This window comes from Ictidomys tridecemlineatus, chromosome 8, assembly GCF_052094955.1.
Source record: "Ictidomys tridecemlineatus isolate mIctTri1 chromosome 8, mIctTri1.hap1, whole genome shotgun sequence".
In the NCBI taxonomy this organism is placed as follows: domain Eukaryota; kingdom Metazoa; phylum Chordata; class Mammalia; order Rodentia; family Sciuridae; genus Ictidomys; species Ictidomys tridecemlineatus.
Window position 1 is genome coordinate 91,239,689 of NC_135484.1, and position 22,852 is coordinate 91,262,540.

At 31.5% G+C, this 22,852-nt stretch overlaps 1 protein-coding gene across 5 annotated transcripts in view; it reads left to right on the forward strand.

The window, feature by feature from the left end:
* The window catches only part of LOC101975864 (protein eyes shut homolog), a 481,285-nt gene that overhangs the window by 195,127 nt on the left and 263,306 nt on the right, over positions 1 to 22,852 (forward strand). For all 5 annotated transcript variants that reach the window (XM_078019824.1, XM_078019822.1, XM_078019821.1 and 2 more), the window contains 2 exons: positions 903 to 1,858; positions 4,937 to 5,050. In XM_078019824.1, the coding sequence (XP_077875950.1) occupies positions 1,108 to 1,858; positions 4,937 to 5,050 (865 nt within the window). In that variant the 5' untranslated portion in view covers positions 903 to 1,107. The remainder of the gene's footprint in view (positions 1 to 902; positions 1,859 to 4,936; positions 5,051 to 22,852) is intronic.

Genomic DNA, 22,852 nt, shown 5'->3' on the forward strand with positions numbered 1-22,852 from the left:
TTGTAGTTCATTTGCTAACTGACTAGTAAGTGTGATTTGCACATAGTGACCCCTCAATAATAGGTAATCACTTAAAAATATTGTCTTACTATATTAGCTCTCAGAATCCTTGCTTGTTTTCTTGCCCTCTTGAAGCAATGGTGACCTCTATACAAAACTGATGCTCTTACCTGCACTTTCAGTGTAGGTATGCAGGATGAAAGAAATGCTATTTTAATATGACTTCAATTTGTAATCATCCTTTTACTATTCCATTTTACACTTCTTCTTCCCTACTTGACTGCCATCTCTCTCTCATTCCAAACATGCTGGGGGAAGACTCAGACTAAGATTGGTGGTTTATGCAATGTATTTTCTATGAGTCCTTTATGTGGGAATCCCATCCTCTAGTTTACAAATTAAAAACAACATGATTTTCAACAACAGCCATTTAAATTTGAGTTTGTATGAAAATATTATATAAAATTATATTTAAATTATCCTTATGATTACTTTATGTTTTAAGGTGGTATACTTAAACCAATTAGAAAAGGAATATTTATATGTAGATAATTGAAACCATTCATGAAGGAAGAGCCTTGGCTATTGCTCTATGTCAGTGAAATTTAAGATTGATGTAAAGACAACATACGAAGACTGCTGTGATTTACTGCTTTAATTATGTCATGATGTAAAACTTTTCAAAAGTAGGTGGTTACATAAGATTGGCCAAGATTAATATATTTTAGCCAGGTGTTGCTGACTGGCCTATTTTCCCCAAGAGGTCCATACCTATTAGTGACATTGTCTTTGTTATGCCAGTTCTTATTTGATCTAAGAAATCATCTAAATATTTTCTATATCATTAAGTATATTTATAGAGTAAAAACTTCACTAACAATGTGTTTTTTTTATGTTTAAAGGGATATTTAAAACACGAACTTTCCTGTTTCTTTATCAAATTCCCCTGTCATCAAGTATAAAAGGAACAGACAAAAAAAGTCAACCCCAGGAATTTGTGAACAATATCTATATCTGTAAATATCCAGCAATAATTAAATAACACCATTTCTCAGCAATTCCTCCTGACATTTTCACGAGAGACTGTAAAATACAATTGTACAAAAAATGACTAACAAGTCAATCATCATTCTGATCCTGGTAGTTCTCCATAGCTCTTTTACAAATGGAAAAACAACATGTAAATGGCAGTTGGTTCAAGAATGGCATCCACAACCCTCAGCATATGTTGTGAATTGGACACTGACAGACAACATCTGCACGGACTTCTACAGAGATTGCTCGGTTTTGGGTGTAAACACTAAAATGAATATTTTACTCAATCAAGTTGTTCCCCAGATTTGCCCTTTGCAGATTCAATTAGGAGACATCCTTGTAATTTCTTCTGATCTGTCTCTTCAATTTTCCGAGATAAATCTGATGAATGTTTCTGAAACATCTTTCATTGACTGTGTACAAAATACCACAGCTGAAGATCAGTTACTTTTTGGTTGCAAACTAAAAGGGATACACACGGTTAATCCACAGTGGCTGAGTGTTGGCACACATTATTTTATCACAGTAATGGCAAGTGGTCCTTCACTTTGTGAACTGGGACTTCGACTGAATGTGACGGTCAAACAACAGTTCTGCCAGGAATCTCTAAGTTCAGAATTTTGCTCTGGGCATGGTAAATGTCTTAGTGAAGTTTGGAAGAAGACATATAGCTGTCATTGCCAGACTCCATATTATGGAAAGTACTGCCAAGAATATGATACATGTTATTTTGGACCATGCAAGAATAATGGAAGTTGCATTAATAAAAGAGAAAAACGGGGTAAAGAAGACTACGAATGTATCTGTCACCCACCATTTACCGGTAAGAACTCTTTGTTTTTAATTACACATTGTATTAAAATGTAAAAATAAACTGAATTCATAAACTGTTAAAAAAAGCTATTTTTTTAAAAAAATGTAGATTCCGTAAAATGTAATACATTTGCATTCTGTACATTTAAAAATCCATCAGACATTCTTTAAAATAGGCTTTTTCATATTGAAAACTTTCTTAGAATCATATGTGATTATCTTTAAGTATCTTTCATATATTTTCCACATCCACTATTAATGTTTTATACATTAAAAATAATTGGATCATAATAATAGAAAACTTTTTAGTCACTGAATAAAGTTTCCAAGCTTATGGTATTTCGTTAAGTAATTCTAGGTGATAATAAGGAAATAAAGAATGTATCTGGATAGAGAAAGTTAAGAAACTATGTGAATGGGAGAAAGCTTTGGAGATGCTTGGTAGAGTTGGAGAAGAAAAAATAATTATGAGCTAAGAGAAATGTTTGTAATAAATATCAGTGTGGCATCTATAAAGTAAAAAAAGTGACCATATTGGAAAAAGGATAATATGTTAATGATCAGTTTTAGCCAGATTAATGAGAGGCAAAGACAAGGAAAGTTTGGTGGGTGATGAAGCCACAGGAACGGCAATTTAAGAACTTTGTAAATTCTGTTACCTAAGGCTGAAGCAAGGGTTAAAGGGAATATTAAGAATGTCCACCAGAGAGTTTAAGAGGAAAATTTAGATCATTAAAATACAGTGACGAGAAAGATTGAAAAAATATAGGGAATATCTAGACTGTAGGGACGTTGAGAGAATTCTTTTGACAGGAATTCCACAGATCTGACACTTGAAATTATAAGAGAAAATATTAAGACCAGGATGATTAACCAGAGCAATATTTACAATGATAATAATAATAATAATAATAGAAAACAACTGATTGGTAGTATACTTTGGTCATTAAAGAGGAAGGAGATTGAGCAGCAGATGTATCTGGAGTGGACCATATCTGGAAACATCATATTGTGTTGGGCACATTTAGAGAACTTCACAATGGTCTTCTCCCATGTGCCTGGTGATGATTCTACTGGAGCTAGGCTTGAAGATTTCATTGAAGACTTTGACAAGCCATTATTGGCTTTAGCCAATCTTGCACAGAGTAATTTTATAGTCCATGGTAGGGAAAAACAAACACTACTTCAGAAGTTAATTCTAAAACTCTCCACTGAATATTTTTCCATAACTGTCATCAAACTGTTATTTGACTCTATTCACATTGATGATACCAATAACTCATGCTGTTGTAGATCAGATAATTAAAATTAGGCAAGTTATACAAAAAGTGATAGCACTCAAAAAACTTTTGCTTTGAGTGAATAAAAAGGTGTTAATTGAGAATTTCTAAAGCATATATTTTAACCTGTCCAAAGAGTTTTAAAGAAAACTTGGCCACAGATTTTTTACCATGTACCATATGTAAATCTTACTTATTTTTATATCAAGACACCAACATATGTATAATTACCAAAGAAATTCAGAGTGTTCACTTTATTTGTTTGCCCTGACTGCCACAAAAAAAAAAAAAGTTTGGTTGGCTTAAGCAATAGAAATTTATTTCCTTAAGCAATAGAAATTTATTTCCTCTACTGTCCTGGACAATAGAGGTCCAAGATCAAGGGTTTGGCAGGTGAGGTTCCTCTCCTTGGTTTGTAAATTGCTATCTTCTCACAATATCTTCACATTGATTTTCCCCTGTACATGTCTGTGTCCAAATTTTCAAATTTTGGCTTCTTGTAAGGATACTAGTCAATTGACACCAGTCAAATTGATTAAGACCCATCCTAATAACCATTTTTTTTAAAACTAGAGATTGAACTCAGGGAAACTTTTCCACGAAGTTAAGTTATATTCTTAGTGTTTTTATTTTTAATTTTGTTTTGAGAAAAGCTTTTGCTAAGTTTCTAAGACTGGCCTTCAACTTGTATTTCTCCTGGCTCAGCTTCCAGAGTCACTGGGATTATAGGCATGTGACAACTTGCTAGCTTCTAACGACCTCATCCGAATCTTATTTACTTCTGCAAATACTCAGTCAACATCAAATGCATTCACACTCAGATATATTGGATGTTAAGACTTTAGATAACATTTTGGTATACAATTATATTTATATTTTCATTGTATTGAGGGTTGCTTTGATGTGAACAAAGAAAGAATTCTTCATTACTGAAGCAGAGATCTCAATATATGAGGAATTTAAAAGACAAGAACAAATTAAATTAGAACTCAAGTAAGTGAGTAGAAGGCAGGTATATTGCCACATTGTGTGCAACTGTCTTATAGCAACAAGCGTACACCTGCCATACCTTAGGATTTTATCAAACATTATTTGAAGATAAGATGATTAAATATGTATAGAACAAATAGCCAGGTATCACTGATGTGTATGATAGAAGGGAACCACAAGAATATGGCTAAGTGGGATTTAGAAAATTTTATATAACAAGGAAAATAAAGTGTAAGATGTATTTTTACACAGCTTCTGAGAACCCAGACTGCTTTTTCTCCTTTTGAATTCTTTCCTATTTTAGGTGGTAAAGTATACAATACACATTTAAACCTTCTAAATTACCACTCCAATGGTACCAGTAGATGTTAATATTTATATATTAGAATGATATATACCATCAAAATGTGATAAAATTTTTGAATTATCACAGAAATTAAAGCTTAAATATCAAAAATTTGAAAATAACTGAATGTTACAGGATAAAATCAAAACATGAAAAAATATCAAATATCCAATTAATTTTTGTTTCAATTTAAATACATCATCATAGTTCATAACCCACTGCAATCTAATGTATGAAATATGATATGTCAAGAGCTTTTTAATGTTGTGAACAACCAATAAAAAAAATTAAAAAAAAGAAAAAATAAATAAATAAATACATCATCATGTAACATTATTTTATAATTTAAATTCTATTTTACCTAAATTTTTGTATTATTCTCAACAAAAAATTTAAGGAAACTGATAGCCATAATCAGCTATTTAGATGCAATGCACATATTGTTGTTGGAATTTTGTTTTCATTTTTATAGGTAGAAATTGTTCAGAAATATTTGGTCAGTGTCAACCACATATCTGTATCCACGGAACCTGCAGCAATGTTACAGCTAATAGTTTCATTTGTGAATGTGATGAACAATTTAAAGGTAAGAAATGCAAACATATGTATATGTTCATATATATTTTTATGTTCATATACATAGACACAAAAAATAATTTTGTCTTAATTATTTCAAATTAAATTTGAATGTTTTATTTATTATTGAAAAAAATCAATGCTAGAGGTTATATACTGTGACTTATTATTATTCATGAATAAGTTTTATAAGTCAATTTTGTGAATACAATCAGGTGATTCTACTGGTAAGCTTTCAAGAATATAAAGGGAGGGCTGGGGATGTGGCTCAAGCGGTAGCGCGCTCGCCTGGCGTGCGTGCGGCCCGGTTTCGATCCTCAGCACCACATACCAACAACGATGTTGTGTCTGCCAATAACTAAAAAATAAATATTAAAAAAATTCTCTCTCTCTCTCCCTCTATCACTCTCACTTTAAAAAAAATATATATAAAGGGAACTTGGACATCAGTTCATACATCTTTTTTTTTTATCATGACAAGGTATATTTTCTTTCTAACTACTAAAATATTTTTAGAAATTGTGCACATTTTGCAAATACATCGCATAATTACATCTACATTATTTCCTTAGATAACACCATTCTAAATCTCTTTTTTCTTTTTTTAAGCAAATTTGTAAAAATTCCTTCTCAAATTAATTTAAAGAAATGATATGATATTATTTTTATGCTAATAGATTCTTAGCTGTTGGTTAAATGTTTCACCAAGGAAAATGTCTTTAAATCATTCTGTCTAATCATTGAACTCTTTGGCTTCCTGTTTTCTTGAAAATACTTACCTGTCCCCCTTCAAGATGTCCATAGACTGTGGTATCTCCATTGATCATTAGAAACCTAACAACTCCTTTAGTACGCATTAAAAAAAAAAATCCATTTCTTCCAGATTCCAGAGAATAGTGATATTTCTGCTTGTTTCTTTTGCATACCTTTCCACTTGACTGAGTTGATGGAGATATGAAGTAGATACAACCAAAATTTGGAGGACTTTGCTATTAAAATGTGAAAACCCTTCTCTCACCATTGGAGTCATTATTAAAATTACTCTTCAGGGGCCTAAATATTTCTGATATCCAAATATTGATTGACAGCAGAAAAAAAAAGTACACTCTGCATGGTGCATTTTTCCCCCCAATAATAGCTTTTCACAAAGTACCATTACTGTGTGTATATTTAACATTGGTATATTTTGCAACTATAGTTTTTATCCAAATGATGCAAATATCAGATCTAATTTGGATCAAAATGTGAATTTTGTCTGCTCAATACTTTCCTCAATTTGTTAAAAAATGTTATATCATAATATTCAAAACAAAATTTGTGTGTGCATAATTTCACTGTATGAACAAATCATTTATTTTTTTAGCATTTTTACTGAATTCATAATTGCATTCTCAATTCTGCCAGAAGTCTTGCCTTCAACATGAGAAACTTATAAAATTTCACTTTAATTCAACACATTGAAGGAAAAATCAAACTATTGTTGGAATTAACTATTTTTGAATAATAGGAAAATAGTTCTAAGGAAAATAATTCTGGGTCAGTCATTTGATCTAAATGATAAGACATGTTTCATGAAGAGATTTATAAGAATCACTCTGCCTTTGAACCTCATGCATCATCAAGAAGCAATCTTCTAATATAAATATCAACATTTAAAATACATGTTATAATGATTCTTCTGCTAATGTGCATCTTTTGGCTTTTATAGAGACAGTGATATCACAAATACCCTTTACCTAATGATCTGCATCATTAATAGTGACAGAGTTGAAGGTCAAATAATTTCATCATCAACATTCTGAGAAAACAAATTTAAAACTTATTTTTATTAAAAAGGTAAATGATTTCTTCTGGATTTGTTACATGTAAGTATTTATTTAAAAGTAAGAAATACCCATTTGGACACAAATATGTAAATAATTGCATGTTTATACCCAGGGAGAGCAAACTTTTTTTTCTGTGGAAGCCATATCGTAAATATTTTAAACTTTGTTCAATACTCGGTCTATATCCCAGTAACTTAACTATGCTGTTGAAACATGAAAACAGCTATACAGTATGCAAATGAGTGAACATTTCTATTTTAATTTAACCTCTACTACAAAAATAGGTGGAGTGTTTCATCTGGCTCAGAGTTATAGTTTCGTGTTCTCTTGTTCATACAGTCAATGATCAAACCTCTATTGCAGATAACTCACTAAAAACTCAGAATGTACAGCCTCAATTTTTCTGTCCCATATAACATAGAACTAACTCACAGATTCCAGCTTGGTGTGTGCTCATCAGGGCAGAATGATCAGTGTCCTTTTCTTACCACCAGAGATACAAAGAAATAAGTTCTTTGTGGCTTCTTAGGTCTTTGCAGTCCTACAAACTGTATCTAAATGAGAGTTAAAGTATACTTTGTATTTAAAAGGAATTAGAAAAAGAGGTAAACTATCACAATTCATTTGCCAGATTATACTCATGTTAAAAAGTTTTCTGTGTATTATGTATATTCATACCCCTAGAGAAAACCATGGTAGAATTTAAAGTACAAAGTTCTAATCTATTAAAAGCCATCCTTGTTTATTTCAATACAACTATGAATAATAGCATTTGGTTAAAATATCCAGGCCAAATAGTAAGTGGATATTTGGGGAGAATTAACAATTTGGAAATTCTATTTTACATACACCATTAGCATAATCTGGTGCTACCCTGAGAAAAACAGGATGAGGACTTAAATAAACAGTCTAGTAACTGTATTAAAGATACTTTCAGCATAATTCTTGGACTCAAAGCCTCAACCAAAAGTGTACATAAAACAACATTATAAAAAATATAAATTATGTATTTATTTGGCTTTGACATTATTATTGATTTCTTGAAAAACTTTCAGGAACCTACAGGCATAAGAATGTTATATATATTAATGTTATATTTTAATGCATTCATTTGAAAGTGATTTAGTCTAATTTTGTAACTTCATAAGATTTATTGACAAACTATTTTAAAAATATAATTGTTTAGCACTTCAAGGAAGCATTAAAATTTTCAAGCTATGTATGTACAGTTTCTGACACTTGCTTTCAATTAATAGTTTGGTGTAGGAAATAGTAATTGTTCAGAAAATAAATTCTTCAGTCTTCATTTAATATTAAGCTGCAAAGTACAATTTTAGTTTCAAGATTCAGGAAGGTATATTTGCAAGACTTGCTGAGATCTCAAGTCAAGATGAGTGATTTAATGGAGAACTTGACATGGCATTGGAGAAGTAACCAATTAACAGAGTATAGTGACTTTAAGGATCATTCTCGACAGGAAACAGGAGATCCAATCTGACTACTAGAGAGTAGTGTAAGGAATTCAGTTTAAATCAAAATGTAGGCAGAATGATTTCCAATGCAAAGTAGACTTTTCCATTTACATAATCCCCACCACTGGGTAGAATTTATGGAGAATGGAATTTTGTCCACAGAAAGAAAAGCTGGCAGGAGCTAAATCAGATATCATTTTCTTCATTTTTAATAATTCATTTCTAATCTTATTTTGAGAGTCAACTCTGATGGAGGTTGGAAAATTAATCTGTCAGTTCAACCCTAGCTCTAACCCCCTGCCAGGTAGAGAATTAAACTAGGCTTCATTCTTATAAGTGAATTTTTTTTGAAAAAATATATATTTTAGTATATGAGCTGATAAACACACTATAAGTATTATTCACTATAAAGTTTAACATTATAAAGTTTGGAATTATGTTTTATGGCAAATGTTTTGTGAAATTAAAAATTAAAACTTTTAAAGATGTATACAGTTTTCTTAGAGATTGAATAAAAAGGATTTCATAAATTTACTCTGAATTATAATCACCTTTACATTGTCAAATTTCATTTTGTATTAGTTTTCTTCTTTATTCTCTGGTAATTATGATCACTGTCCTCATTGATGTTGACTTGTATTATCAAACACAGTATAATCTAAACTAACATAACACTAAGAAGCAAGAACAAACAAATGATTTCTTCTGCCAGCCTACTTTACCCTGACAAACAATTGAAACTTCTTTTGTTGTCTTCTGGTATCTCTTCTATTGTGGTGAATACCAGCTCAAGAAGCTGCTAACACTTCTGGGGAATTGCATTTTTCTTCATAAAAGATTACCACTGTGCTGCTTCTTCCTGCCCTAGGCATATACACTGATAAGAAAGAGAAGATCTGGGGTTCTGGAGTCTATAAAAAAGCAAGACAAACCATGTCCTGTGGGCACCCAGCTCTGATTTCCCTTCTCTGGAGAAGTCTGTGCCTCTATCCCTTTCTTAAATAAAACTTGCTTTCCACCATTGCCTCTGTGTTTCTTGGGTGTTTAAGATTCAGCACCCCGGGTAGCAGGGCTTAATCCTAATATTTAAGACCAGTAACAATAACCAAGCTTCTTGGATTTGTAAGGTAATATTTTGTACTGTACTGGAGAAGTTTTAGACCCTTATTATTAAATCAAGTTTTACTACCAAAATATCCTTGTCTTTTTCTTGTACAGTTGCATGTATGGTAGACGCACACCAGTTGCTAAGGTTCTATTCATTTTAGTTCAGTAATTTTTCTGTGTGTTCTTCTGATGAAATCATTTCTGTTATCCAACTTTAAAAAAAATACTTGTACTTGCTAGTTTTACCTTGTTTTGATAACTTTTTGAAAACTTTGAAGTTTCTGTATGTGTGTTTTTATGTAGAGCTTTTATAATATTCTACAAGAGATTTCACCTGAAAAAGAGCTGTACTGCTAATGAAGAATCACAAATGTCAGCATGACTTTGTCCTTTATGTCTGCCTTTTTGTCTTTCCACCCCTCTTAGTCTTCAGAAACATTATTTTTATTCATTGAAAGAGGTAACTCTTCAATGATACTAAACAGGATGTCTCAAATAGAAATATAATTTGTGACAAACTAAAGTTAAGTATATATAATTAGGCATAAAGATAAACTTCTTATAAAATGATGATGACATCACTGTATTATATGACTATTCAAAACTCAAATTCAAATCTTTAAGTGACTACATTTTAGTACATGGAGTGCTGTGAAGAGTGTGAACTCAGGGAGAAAGAGAAGTGGATAGGTATGATAAATATATTATGTCCAGGTCAAACAATTCAACACAGTACTGCCAAAGCACCTTTTTAAAAGTTATATTCTATTTTCAAAGTCTCTAGTTGTTTTTTCCTTTGTATGTTATATAATGGAAAGAATATGGACTGGATAGAGATACAAGCTTGGTTATGAGACACTAGGACATACATGTACTAATTTCAGCTCTCTAATCTTGGATTACTACTTCTTCAATAACACGAGGGGAATAACATCCATCTTGCCTGTCTGCTATGCAAAATGAATGAGGTGCACTGTATATTAATACTACAGGGCACATAGTATTGCAACTGGAAATGCATAGGTTGGTGTTCTGAGATCATCTCCACCTCTACCTGTATATTTGATCTTTAGAATAGTATTTAAGCTCTCTAAATTTAATTTCCTGTTTTCTAAAACCAAAAGAGTTGTTAATACTCAACTCATGGGTTTCTCTGAAGATCAAATGAAACAATTTATCTAAACTTCCCAGTGAAAGACACATAGTGAGCAATCTGTTTTATGTGCTGCTACTTTTGCCATTGCTTGCCACAAATCCTCACCCAGTGTTTAGTTCTTCTGTTTTGCTAACACAGTCTTTTCCAGGGTCCTTGATCCTGCCATTTCAGTGTTTACTTAAGTGTCTTCTATCTACTCTCTCTCATAAACATTTCTCAAAACTTCTCTAAACTATCCAACCACTCTTATCAAATAGTTCTAATGATCATGTAATAAATGAATCATACAAACTCACATTTTCTCAACTATTGCTCATATTTAACATATTTTCTAAAGTGAAGTCTTTCTTTCTTTACTTCTTTAAATCTACCTCCTTAACTCTTCTTACTGATTTACAAAGTCCTTGACAACCAGGTCCGTGATCTATTCAGATTTACAGCCATATCCAGTAGCACATACAAGGTTTTGAATAAATGTTTGATAATGAAGACAGGAAGAAATAGTGAGGATGTTCTTAATCTAAAAGGGATTTCAAAGTTTGATTCTATTCTGATGAATGTACTTAAGAATAGGTATGAGGCAATTTTTTTTTCATCTTGAGGCAAAGGCTTATACTTGAGCATCATACACTATTATAGAGAGAATAACAGTGCTCTGTCTGTGTTTTGTTAGAATACTGTAAAAATATTGAAAGAAATATGTCATATCTTAAGAATAAAAATAAAATACAGGGTCTTTTAAAAAATGGCTATAAGGAAAATATGAATACCTGCTTATTTTTGAATCCAAGTATGTTCAATTTTTATACCAAGAATATTACATCATTGCCTTCTTTGTTTTTAAAGTGAAAAAAATATATCATACCTATTTTTAGCCTTGTAATATTGAAAGCCCCAATGCCCCCCCCTTGTAGAATTTGAATTGGCTATCATTGGTGACAGATGTTCTTTACATCAAAGTAATACTGCTTATATAATTGTGATAATTTTCCACTTCTGATTTGCCAGTTTCAGTGATTTAAAAATCATTTGATGACTGCCTAAAAATGACTGATGTGTTTCTTATATTAAGTAATTTCTGCTGGTGAAGTATGTCTTTTAATGAGTTCTTGAATTCTGCTGAAGGCTGCATATTTTCAATTTTTGTTCAACTAAACAGGTGTGACAATTTATAGAATTCTATGCAGAAACATCTCTCTAATTACTCCATCTTGGGACTCTGAAATGTGTTTTATGGAGAAAACTCATAAACTTTTTTTTGTATACAAGAACATTTTTGAACATATGGCTGTGATTTTTATTTAGTATAAAAACTTGAAAATGAAAATAGAAGGTTGAACTTATGAATACTAATACTTTTTCTGGACAGGAAAATTCCTTATTCTATTTTGTTTGTTGATTCTCCATAACATTGAACTTTTACAGGCTAGTTATAGAGCCATTATACAAAATTACTAATCTGTCATAACCCTTTTAATAGATAGAGCCATACTTGATGTCTTGAACTTGTTGATTTGATTAGAGTGATAAGAAATTCCACATTTTTACAACTTGCTTTATCGTGGTCAGTCGTACCTGAATAACCCAATAAATTTCGTATTTATTTTCTTTTTCTTTTTTTTTGGCTCAGAAGCAGTTTTATAAAAGATCTCTGATAGATGACCACTTCCATATTAAAGATAAATATTAGCAAGTGATTAATTCATTTTGAACTCAAATTATGCCACCATTTAGTAAAATTTTTCATCAAATTTAAAAGTAGCTTAAAGTGGTCTCAGATAAGAAATTAAATTAAGATGTACAGGTAAGTGCAGATCAGTTAAGTAAGTATGGAAAAGAAGGCTAACTTATTTTTCTGTCACTTATGCACTCAAATTTATTCTAATTATATGTTTGTCTATCTAACACTGGTATATCAGCTTTGATGACAAAATGCACTTGAACTTAGACGTTTTATGGCGCACCATTCACAGAATTTTATTTGTTTCTCCTATTTTCTAAAACAAATACATGCATTAAGCATATTAATCTTCAATTTTAAAATATGCATTTATTTTTTGTTTTAAGATATACATGACAGTAGACTATAATTTGACAAATTACCCTTAAGAGACAGGACTACATAGAACTTAAGTTTCTTAAACCTGTCAAGCCTGTGTGCAGGCAAGCAATTGCTCCTAGAGGATAGTAATCCCCATGTTTTATTTGCTTTGGCAACAGTTTTGCTTAACTCATTGTTATGGTTTAGATGTGGTATCCCCCCAAAATTCATGTGTGAGACAATGTAAGGTTTGGAGGACAAATGGTTGGATTAAATCTTTGAACAAATCAGTAAATTGATCCCTGATGGGATTGACTGAGTGGTAACTGGAGGCAGGTGGGGTGTGGCTGGAGGAAGTGGTTCATTGGGGGTGGGGCTGTGGGGTATATATTTTGTAACTAGAGAGTGGAGTCTCTCTCAGCTTACTGATCATCATGTGAGCTGTTTCCCTCTGGAACACTCTTCTGCCTTGATGTTCAGCCTTACCTTGGGCCCAGATGAATGGAGCCTACTGTCTCTGGATTGATACCTCTGAAAACCGTGAGTTGCCAAATAAAATTTTGCACCTAAAATTATTCTGGTCAGATCTTTTAGTCACAATAGCGAAAAAGCTGACTAAAATGTTCATTACCCTCAGTAGATACACTACTTCTAAAATAAATAGTATTATTTAATATGGTAAGAAATAAAAAAATAACTAAAAACATGCAATTGGTTCTATAATATTCCTTAATTATTCATTGTGTTCTAAATTTGGGACACAGAGCACTGAAATTATTTTGTGAAGAGATTTTAACTGAAAGAAATGCTTGTGAATTTGCATGTATGCATGTATGTGTGAGTCTGTATCTGTTTATATGTATATAAAGAGAATGAGACATGTTTACACACATATAAAAAGATATATATTTATGTGATGTATAACATAAACATAGGTCATGCAACTGTTTATTTTAGAGGTAAAAATCCCTTGTGACAGAATATCCGATATTAATTTTTAAATATTGCTCTGTTAGCCAGGCACAATGGCACATGCCTGTAATCCCAGCCACTTGGGAGGCTGAAGCAGGAGCATCAAGGATCACAAGTTGAGGGCCATCCTGGGCAAATTAGTGAGTCCCTGTCTCTAATAAAAATAAAAGGATTAGGAATGAAGACTAGTGGTAGAATTTGCCTAGTATTTTCAATCCCCAGTACTGCCAAAAGAAAAAAAAATAGTTATTACCTTCTTAACCTTTTCAAGATTTGTTCATAGAATATTTATTATTTGGCTGCCTATCAGCAATGAAATGTAAAATTATTTCAAAATAAACATTTTGCTCCACCCAATTTTTTACTATTTTAAATTTATTTTCACTTGTACATAGAAACAATAATTGAAGCTGGGCACTGTGGTGTATGCCTGTAATCCCAGCTGCTTGGGAGGCTGAGGCAGGAGGAAAACGAGTTCAAAGTTAGCCTCAGCAAAAAGCGAGGCAATAAGCAACTTAATTAGATCCTGTTTTAAGGTAAATACAAAATAGGGCTGGGATGTGGCTGAGTGGTCAGGTGACCCTGAGTTCAATCCCTGGTACCTCCCCCAAATTACATATGTTAATGGGATAACATGATATTTTGATATTGTACATATTGTATAATATTTAATCTAGTAAAACTTACTTATCTCCTTAAATGCCCATCATTTATTCATGTTAAAATCTTTCAAAATTTCTTTTCTAGCTTTTTAAAACATTTATTATATTATTGTTATCTATATTCACCCTACTATACAAAAACACACAAGAGCTCTTTCTCCCATCTGGGATTATTACCCACTGAACAACATTTCACATTTCTCCCTTTCTCTTGCTCTGCCTGGCATTGGTAACCACCATTCTACTCTCAACTTCTATGAGACCAATTTTTTCAATTCCACATATGAGAGAGATCTTGCAGTACTTATCTTTCTGTGTCAGTCTTATTCCACTTAACATACCAATCTCTAGTTCCATCCATGTTGTTACAAATGACAGAATTTTATTCTCTTTATGGCTCACTTTTATTCCTTTGTGTATGTATGCCACTTTTTATTTATCTATTCATCAGTTTATGGTTAGACCTTTAGGTTGTTTGTATTTCTTGTCTATTGGAAATAGTCTTTCAATGAAACAGGAGTATAGATGTCTCTTCCACATATGGATTTATCTCCAGTAGATATATATCCAGCAGTGGAACTAATGTATCATATGGTAATTCTATTTTTAATTTTTTGAATTACCTCCATACTGTTTTCCAAATGACTACATTAATTTAAATTTCCACCAAAATTGTGCAAGGGTTCCCTTTTCTCTGCATCCTAGCCAGTGCTTATTAATTTTTGTCTTTTTGATCATAGTTATACTTCATTAGGTAAAATGATATATGACATTGTGAATTTGTAGATTTCATGGTACTGCAATTGTAATGAATTTATTCAATATTTCTAATAGTTTTTGATGGAATTAAAAAAATGTATAAGATCTTATCACCTGCAAGAGTAGATTTTGTGGTGCTAGGGCTCAAACCCAAAATCAAAACAATTGACTAATTTTCTCATTCTAGATTTCTTTCTTTTTCCTAATTGCTTAAACTAGGACTTCCACAGGTTGAACAAAAATGGTGAAAGTAGGCATCCTTCTCTTGTGGCAGATATTGGAGAGAATGTTTTCAGCTTTCCCTCATTCAGTGTGTTATGCAATGGCATATTATAAATAGTATTACCATTTTGAAGTATATTCTTCCCTTCAATTTTATCATGAAGGGATAGTGAATTGTATCAAATGCCTATTCTATATCTATTGACATGATCATGTAATTTATGTCCATTATTAATTTTCATATGTTAATCCTTTCATTCTTGATATGAATCACATTGATGATAGTGAATAATATTTTTAACATGCTGTTGGATTCAGTTTCTATGTTTTTTGTTGAGGATTTTTTCCTTGTGTTCATCAGTATTGGCTTGCAGTTTTTTGGTTTTGTTTTGGGGTTTTGTGTGCTTTGTTCAATTTGTGTTACTTTGTTTATATCCTTATATGGTTTCAGTGAAAGGGTAATGCTGGCATCATAGGATGGTTTGGAAGTTTTTTTCCAATTCTATTTCTGGAACAAATTAAGAAGAATTAGTATTACTTCTGTATTAAATATTTGGCAGACCTTAGCAGTAAGGCTGTCTGAACCTAGGCTTTGTTGTTGTTGTTTGTTTTTATCTTTTATACAAGAAATGGAACTTAGCAGCATTCTACCATAGAATACAACTCTAGTTGCCAATTTGTTGTTTTTATATTTGCTTTTGGTTTTCTTTTGTTTTTTATTGTTGAGTCTGGGTCTCAGTAAGACACTAAGGCTGTTACTCTGTGGTACTAATATGCCTGGAGGAAGAGACTAGGTAGGGTGATAGGCTTTACTCAAAGCCAGCTTTATTTATTTATTTATTTATTCATTCATTCATTCATTATTTTCTTTTGGGGTACTAGCAATTGAATATATGCTGGGCAAGCACTCTCATAGTCCCTTAGAGCCAGTGTTGAAGAAAGATAGAAGAAACTTTTGTTTGTTTGTTTTTTGTTTCAAAGATTACATCTAGGGAGGTTTTGAAAGTGAGGATAGCTTTTTAAAGGAAGAGGCAGGAAAGTGAGAAAGAAAGGAGGAAATATACATATTTAGTTATCTTGTGATAGACAAGTGGGGCAGGGGACAATCTCTAATTCCAGTTTCCCAGGGCCTCTCAGGCCAGGGCTTTTAGCTCTCTCAGCCTAAGGAAGTTGTTCTAAATTTTAGACGGGTCCTAATTTCTGTCAGTTTCAACACTGTCCTGGAACTTGGGATCTTCTTGCCTCAGCTTCATGAGTAGACTTGGGATCTTCTTGCCTCAGCTTCATGAGTAGATGGAAATACAGGTATATGCCATGATGCCCATTTTAAACTTTCCATTGGAAGAAAAATTTAATTTGATTCTTTTTTTTTTTTTTTTACAAGCATGTACCAGGGATTGAACTCAAGAGCACTTGATCACTCAGACATATCCCCAGCTTTATTTTGTATTTTATTTGGAGACAGGGTCCTATTGAATTGTTGCTTAGTGCCTCACTTTTGATGACCTTGGCTTTGAACTTGCAATCCTCCTGCCTCAGCCTCCTAAATTTCTGAGATTATGATTCAATTTTATTACTTGTTTTTGTTGTGTTCATGGGTTTCTATTTCTTCATTGGTCCACATTGGTAAGCTATATGTATTCAAGTTCTTCTAGGCTACCAAATGTATTGGCATAAATTGTTCATTGTCATTGCTAACAATTGTTTGTATTTATGCACTATTACTTGTTATTTCTCCATTTTCATCTCTGATATTATTTATTTGTGTTTTCTCTGTTTTTCTTAGCTAATCTAGCTAAGGGTTTACCTATTTTTTTTTAATCTCTTCACTGAACTGTTTCTTTGCTTGTTTGTTTTACACTATTTTTTCAAGATTCTATTTCTTTTATCTCTACTCTGATCATTATTTTTTCTTTCCTTCTACTGTCTTTGGTTTGTTTCTCCTTCTATGAGACATTAATATAGTATTTATATATTTGTTTCCTCCTGCCACCAACCCCATGGGCATTTTTTGCGAAAAACTTCACAAAAAAACTTCACTGTACAGCTTTTGGTGTATCCTGTAGGGTGTGTTGTTATGTCTCCATTTTCATTTGTTTCAAAAAAATGTATAAATTTTCCTGTTGATTCTTCTTTGACACATTGATCATTAAAAACTACATTGTTTAATTTCCATGTATTTGTACAACTTCCAAATTGTTCTTGTTATTGATGTCTAGATTAATTTATTTGCAATGCAGAAATCAGAAAAAATACCACATGTGCTGTGCAAGTGCTCTATACTTAGCCTCTTTTACCATCCCAAATTCTATGTTTTTTGTTTGTTTTGCATTATGGTTAAAAAGATACTTGATAGAATTTTACATTTTTAAAATTTTGTTTTGATCTGTTTTGATTCTCCATGGAATTTTACTAATGTTCCATTACATGTAAGTTTAATCATATAATCTTTAGTTTCCAGATATTTACTTTAGTATTTGAAATATTCTTAATGGGTAAACTTACCATTACCCTGGGTATATAAAAAGAAGATCAATGGCAGAAAAAATTGAATATGACTATTACTGACTAGCTTATGGAATGTAGGTAGCTCTTTTATATCACTTGCTACTGCTTTGCTTTTATGACAAGAAATTCTTTTCTTTATCTGTTGTAAAATATTTATAAAATATCTCCCATTTTGTTACCATCTTAATGCACTATATTTTAAGACAAAAACATACACCTGACAAATATTTTCTCAGTCTTCCAGGGTTTATAAGACCTCAATGACATTTAAATATGTAAATTTTATGTGTGTGTTTGTGTGTGTGTGTGTGTGTGTGTGTGTGTGTGTGTGTGTTACCAAATCATTATACCCTTCTTTGTAAGGATCTTTCAATTCTGGCATTTGTTTTTTGAGGATAAATGAAAACATATTTCATCTAATCTAACAAGTACTTTTAAATTGCATAAAAACTGATAACATCAAATTTTTCTAAAGAATTCACTATTCATTAAATAAGGGAATATCATCAATTCAGATGATATATGGTAAATAAATGCAATCATCTACAGTTGAACTATATAGAGAAGGATAACAGCATAAAGGATAGCATATTTCACCACATTTCTTCTCCAGTGGAGGATTTATATCTACTTTTTGATTGTGTTTCACATAGATATAAATTTCTCTGGGATAATTTATGAAATATAGGATTAAACAGAGCATTGTCCCTATATTTGAAGTTAGAAGTATCCTAAGTTAATTTTCTAGAAATAAAATAGTAATTTATATAATCACATCATTTCATTTTGAGTAAGAATTCAAAGAACTCTGTTACTTAAAGTAGAGAAAAATTAGTCAATATATTTTCCATAGCATTTATTTTATAATAAATGATATTTTCTTTTTACTTGCTCTATGTATTACTCAGGTTTGTGTTGTAGTAAACGAAATATCCAACAAGAATAATTTGAAGAAGGGAAAGCTTGTTTTGGGATCATAGTTTTGGAGGTCTCAGACCATAAACAGCCAATCCATTCCCCAGGGTTGAAGGTAAGGCAGAGTATTTTGTTCTAAGGGTGAGGTAGAGAGAAGTTGTTCACCTTAGGGCAGCCTTGAAGCAGGAAACAAGAAGTGGAAAGGAGAATGGGGAAGATATTTCCTTCTAGGGCATACCCCCTGTAACCTACCTCATCCAGCACAACCCACCTGCCTTCAGTTACTATCCAGTTAGTTCATTCAACTAGAATGGACTGATTAGGTTACAGCTCTCACAATTCATCACTTCTGAACATTCCTGCAATACACAGCAGCTTTTGGAGACACCTCATATTCATATCATAATACACTGGCTTACGAATTAACAGTAGCATACTCAGAATTTCTGTGTAGTGAATACCTTTCTAAATCACAACAGACTTAAACCTAAATTATAATGATATGAAACCAGGAGATAGTAAAAAGCTGGTTGTTATATGCTAAGCAAGTTTTCTAACTCCTTAAAACCACTGATTTTCCCCTACTTCTCTTAATTCAAATTTGCAACCCTGATTCCAGAATTCATCTCCATAAACAGTCATTTTATTTTTAGCTACTACAAATTTCATGTTCTATCCTTTTTATAGCTTTACCTTTACTTTCAAAACTAGAATACATCCATCTTCCAACGTGAATTTAGCATCCAGGTAAAATTTTCCCTATTGACAGCACATTTAACAAGTTTGATACTTCAAATGCTAGATATTAATAGTTAATACTCTGTGATCATGCTTATATATAACATCAGTATTTACAACAGGTCAATCACTGAGCAATTTCAAATTATTTTTGTGCTTCTGTACTGGCTAATACAGTAGCTATATATTAACATTTAATATTTAAATTTCTAATGCTTTTAATGCAAAAAAGTAGTATATGTTAGATTTGTTCTAGTATCAAAGATAGCTAGCTTCAAAAATTGTAAAACAAATCTAATACATTAAATAGAAATAACAGTGATTATAAAAATAGATATTGTTTATTAATACTTTCTCTATACTGAGCACCATGGTCACTGTATATTACTCATTCTTTACATTTAATTCTTGGTGCTTTATGATAATTGCTATTATATTCCTCATCATACCTAATTGATAGAAAAAAAAAGCTCAGAAATATTTGATGATTTTAAAAATATTAAGCCCACTGGTTACCAGGGGTAGAAGAAAGATTTTTAAAGATTAAAGATGTCAGCAAATTTTCCTCCCTGATGCTAGGCTTGAGGTGGCATTTTAGTTGCTGGCATAGACCCTTTTGTTGCTAGCTTTTGATCCATTAAAGTAGGTATAATTTAAGGAAGATGGTATCAACATGCAGTCTTCTAAAAATACCCATTTATTGAAAAAGAAATATAGTCCAAACCCCTAATATATAAAAAGTTTTAAAATGAGAAATAAATTTTAAAATACCACATAGGAGAAACTTGTGAATTTTTCTTTAATATGATTTTAAGTCTCAGTGCAATCTGGAAATTTCTAAATTTAGGCTACAGCTAGGGATTTAAAATTTTTGAAATTTTACTTACATCATTTCCTCAACAGATGCTTGGCAGAAGAAACAGCTATGTATAGCAGAGAAAGAAAGTTCTCTGAGGATAGTGAGAGATTTATTGAGGTTTGAATTTCTCTGGCTTTTTTGACTATTTTTTTTTATTCTGCTGAATAGTATTTACAAGTATTAAGGGAAAAGTGTTTCTATTGCCCCTTTGAGAAACATAAATTCAAAATGTTAAAAAATAATAAATAACAATTTTAAAGGGAATATGGAATTTTATTATCAATGAAAGTTTATATACCTCTGATGAACCTGAAAGAATACACATTTTCTTCCATTATTTGAGTTTCATTCCATTTTTAGATTTACTGACCAAAAATACTTGATAACAGAATACATGAAAATATTACTATTTAGATTTGCCTTAGTGGAAATATGTTTTATAAAGACTTAAACTGTAACTAACAGAATTCTGTTGAAAAAATGTTTCTGAATTATTCATAATATTAGAACAGCATCTTTAGTGTTTACTTTTGGAATAAAAAATTGGTTATTACCATATTTCTTGCAATATAATGCCTAATAGAGTTCATGGTGTCAAAGAATTTGAAGCATTCTATTAGAAATCCTATAATTAAAAAATAAAAGTAAAGTGCATTTAAATTTTAATTACAGATAAATATTGAGTCTTTTGAATAAGCATCTCATATGTTGAATGGGACAAACTTATACTGACTTAATAGTTTATTAGAAGTTCAAACTTAATAAGAATAATTTTTATTATGTTAACCCCAAAAAGAAAATATTAATTTAATTTTATTTCTTCTCTTGTTCAGAGAAAAATTAATGGAGAAATAGAAGGTATATCCAATCTTCTTCACACAATTTGGTTTCTCCAGATAAAGCACATAAAATATTAAGTATATTAAAATATTTCCACTGTTATATCCCATAGACTTTTTTTTAATTTATTTTTTTTAAATTTTAGATGGACACAATACTTTTATTTATTTATTTTTATGTGTTGCTAAGGATCAAACTCAGTGCCCCACACATGTGAGACAAGCACTCTGCCACTGAGCCACAATCCCAGATCCCCATAGACTTTTACAATTTTAACATCTGTGAAAGACATTAAAGATCTTCCTTCAGAGATCTAAATGAGACATTTCATGGGGATAATGGTTTTAGTTTTGCTTCTTTTTTATTTCCATAAGATTTAGAAGATCTAAGGCAATTAGACATTGCAGGTGTTTGGGGAAAAAAATTCTAGACAAAAAATCAGCTCATGCATTGTTCCTAAGATAAGAACATGTGTGGAATACAATGAGAATAGTGGAAGTTTTATCGAATGGTGTCAGAAAAATCAATGAGAGAGAGGTCCTTAGGGATCACCTTGAAGACTCTAATTTTGACCTTGAAATAGCCACTAGTAGAGTTTTGAGCTGAGTCATAAGATGTTTTGCTATGTTTGAGAATTCTAGCTGCTGAGGTAAGAGACAATTATAAGAGGGATGAAAGCAAGCATAGACCAGGGAAAACAGTTAAATATTTCCTTCAATAATCTAGGTGAGAAAAAAATTCTCCATGATATATTATTGTTTTGAAAAAAATTAGATCAGGAGGAAAACTTGATTATTGAATTATAGAAAATAATTTTTCAGAAAAATTAACTATAAAAATAATAAAATCAGAAAGTGTATATAGGTTAAAAAATTGACATGCTGAAAATAATATATTGTGTGATAATTAAGTTTAAATTTAATGAAAGATTTCATGGAATTTTAAACTTTAGGGCTGATACCAAATTTAACAATCATAATGTCCAATAAAAATATAATCATAATAATAGTGTAATATTTCGACAGTTTAGTTGCTTCCATGTTGTGGAAGAGAAATTCAAAGTTTGAGGAAAAGATATGTTATAAATGTAATTTTAAGAATACTTAGTTGGCTGGAAATATAGCTCAATGGTAGAGTATTTGAGTAGTACTAACACTAGTACTAACACTCCAAGTACTAAAAACAAATAAAATCCTAGAAAAAAAAAAAAAACAACTTTGCATTGTCTTTCAGTGTAATCTTTTTTAAACCAGGCATGGAATTCCTGAGCTACATCCCCAGCCCTTTCTTATTTTTATTTTTTTCATCTTGCTAAATTGATTAGGATCTTACTAACTTGTTGAGGCTGGCCTCAAACTTGTGATCCTCCTGCCTCAGCCTTCCAAGTCAGTGTGATTACAGCTGTGCACCACCATGATTTTCACAAATTTTTTTTTTAATCTTAACTTTTTAATGTAGCATATCAATTGACTACATAGTTGAACAGTTATATGCCATGTATATATTTGTGTAAGCTCCATTACAATTAATAAACTGCATTTCATCACCCCCAAATTCCTACAGACTACCCCTATGTAATCAATCCTTTCCTTATCTCAAAACATAGTAACTGTTGCCCTGATCTTGTCATCATAACTTCTCTCTTCAAGAGCATTATATAAAAGTATCATAATACATTCATAAACTTTGAGATTGTCTTCTTTTACTTAGTGTAGTATTTTTGAGATTCATTCAA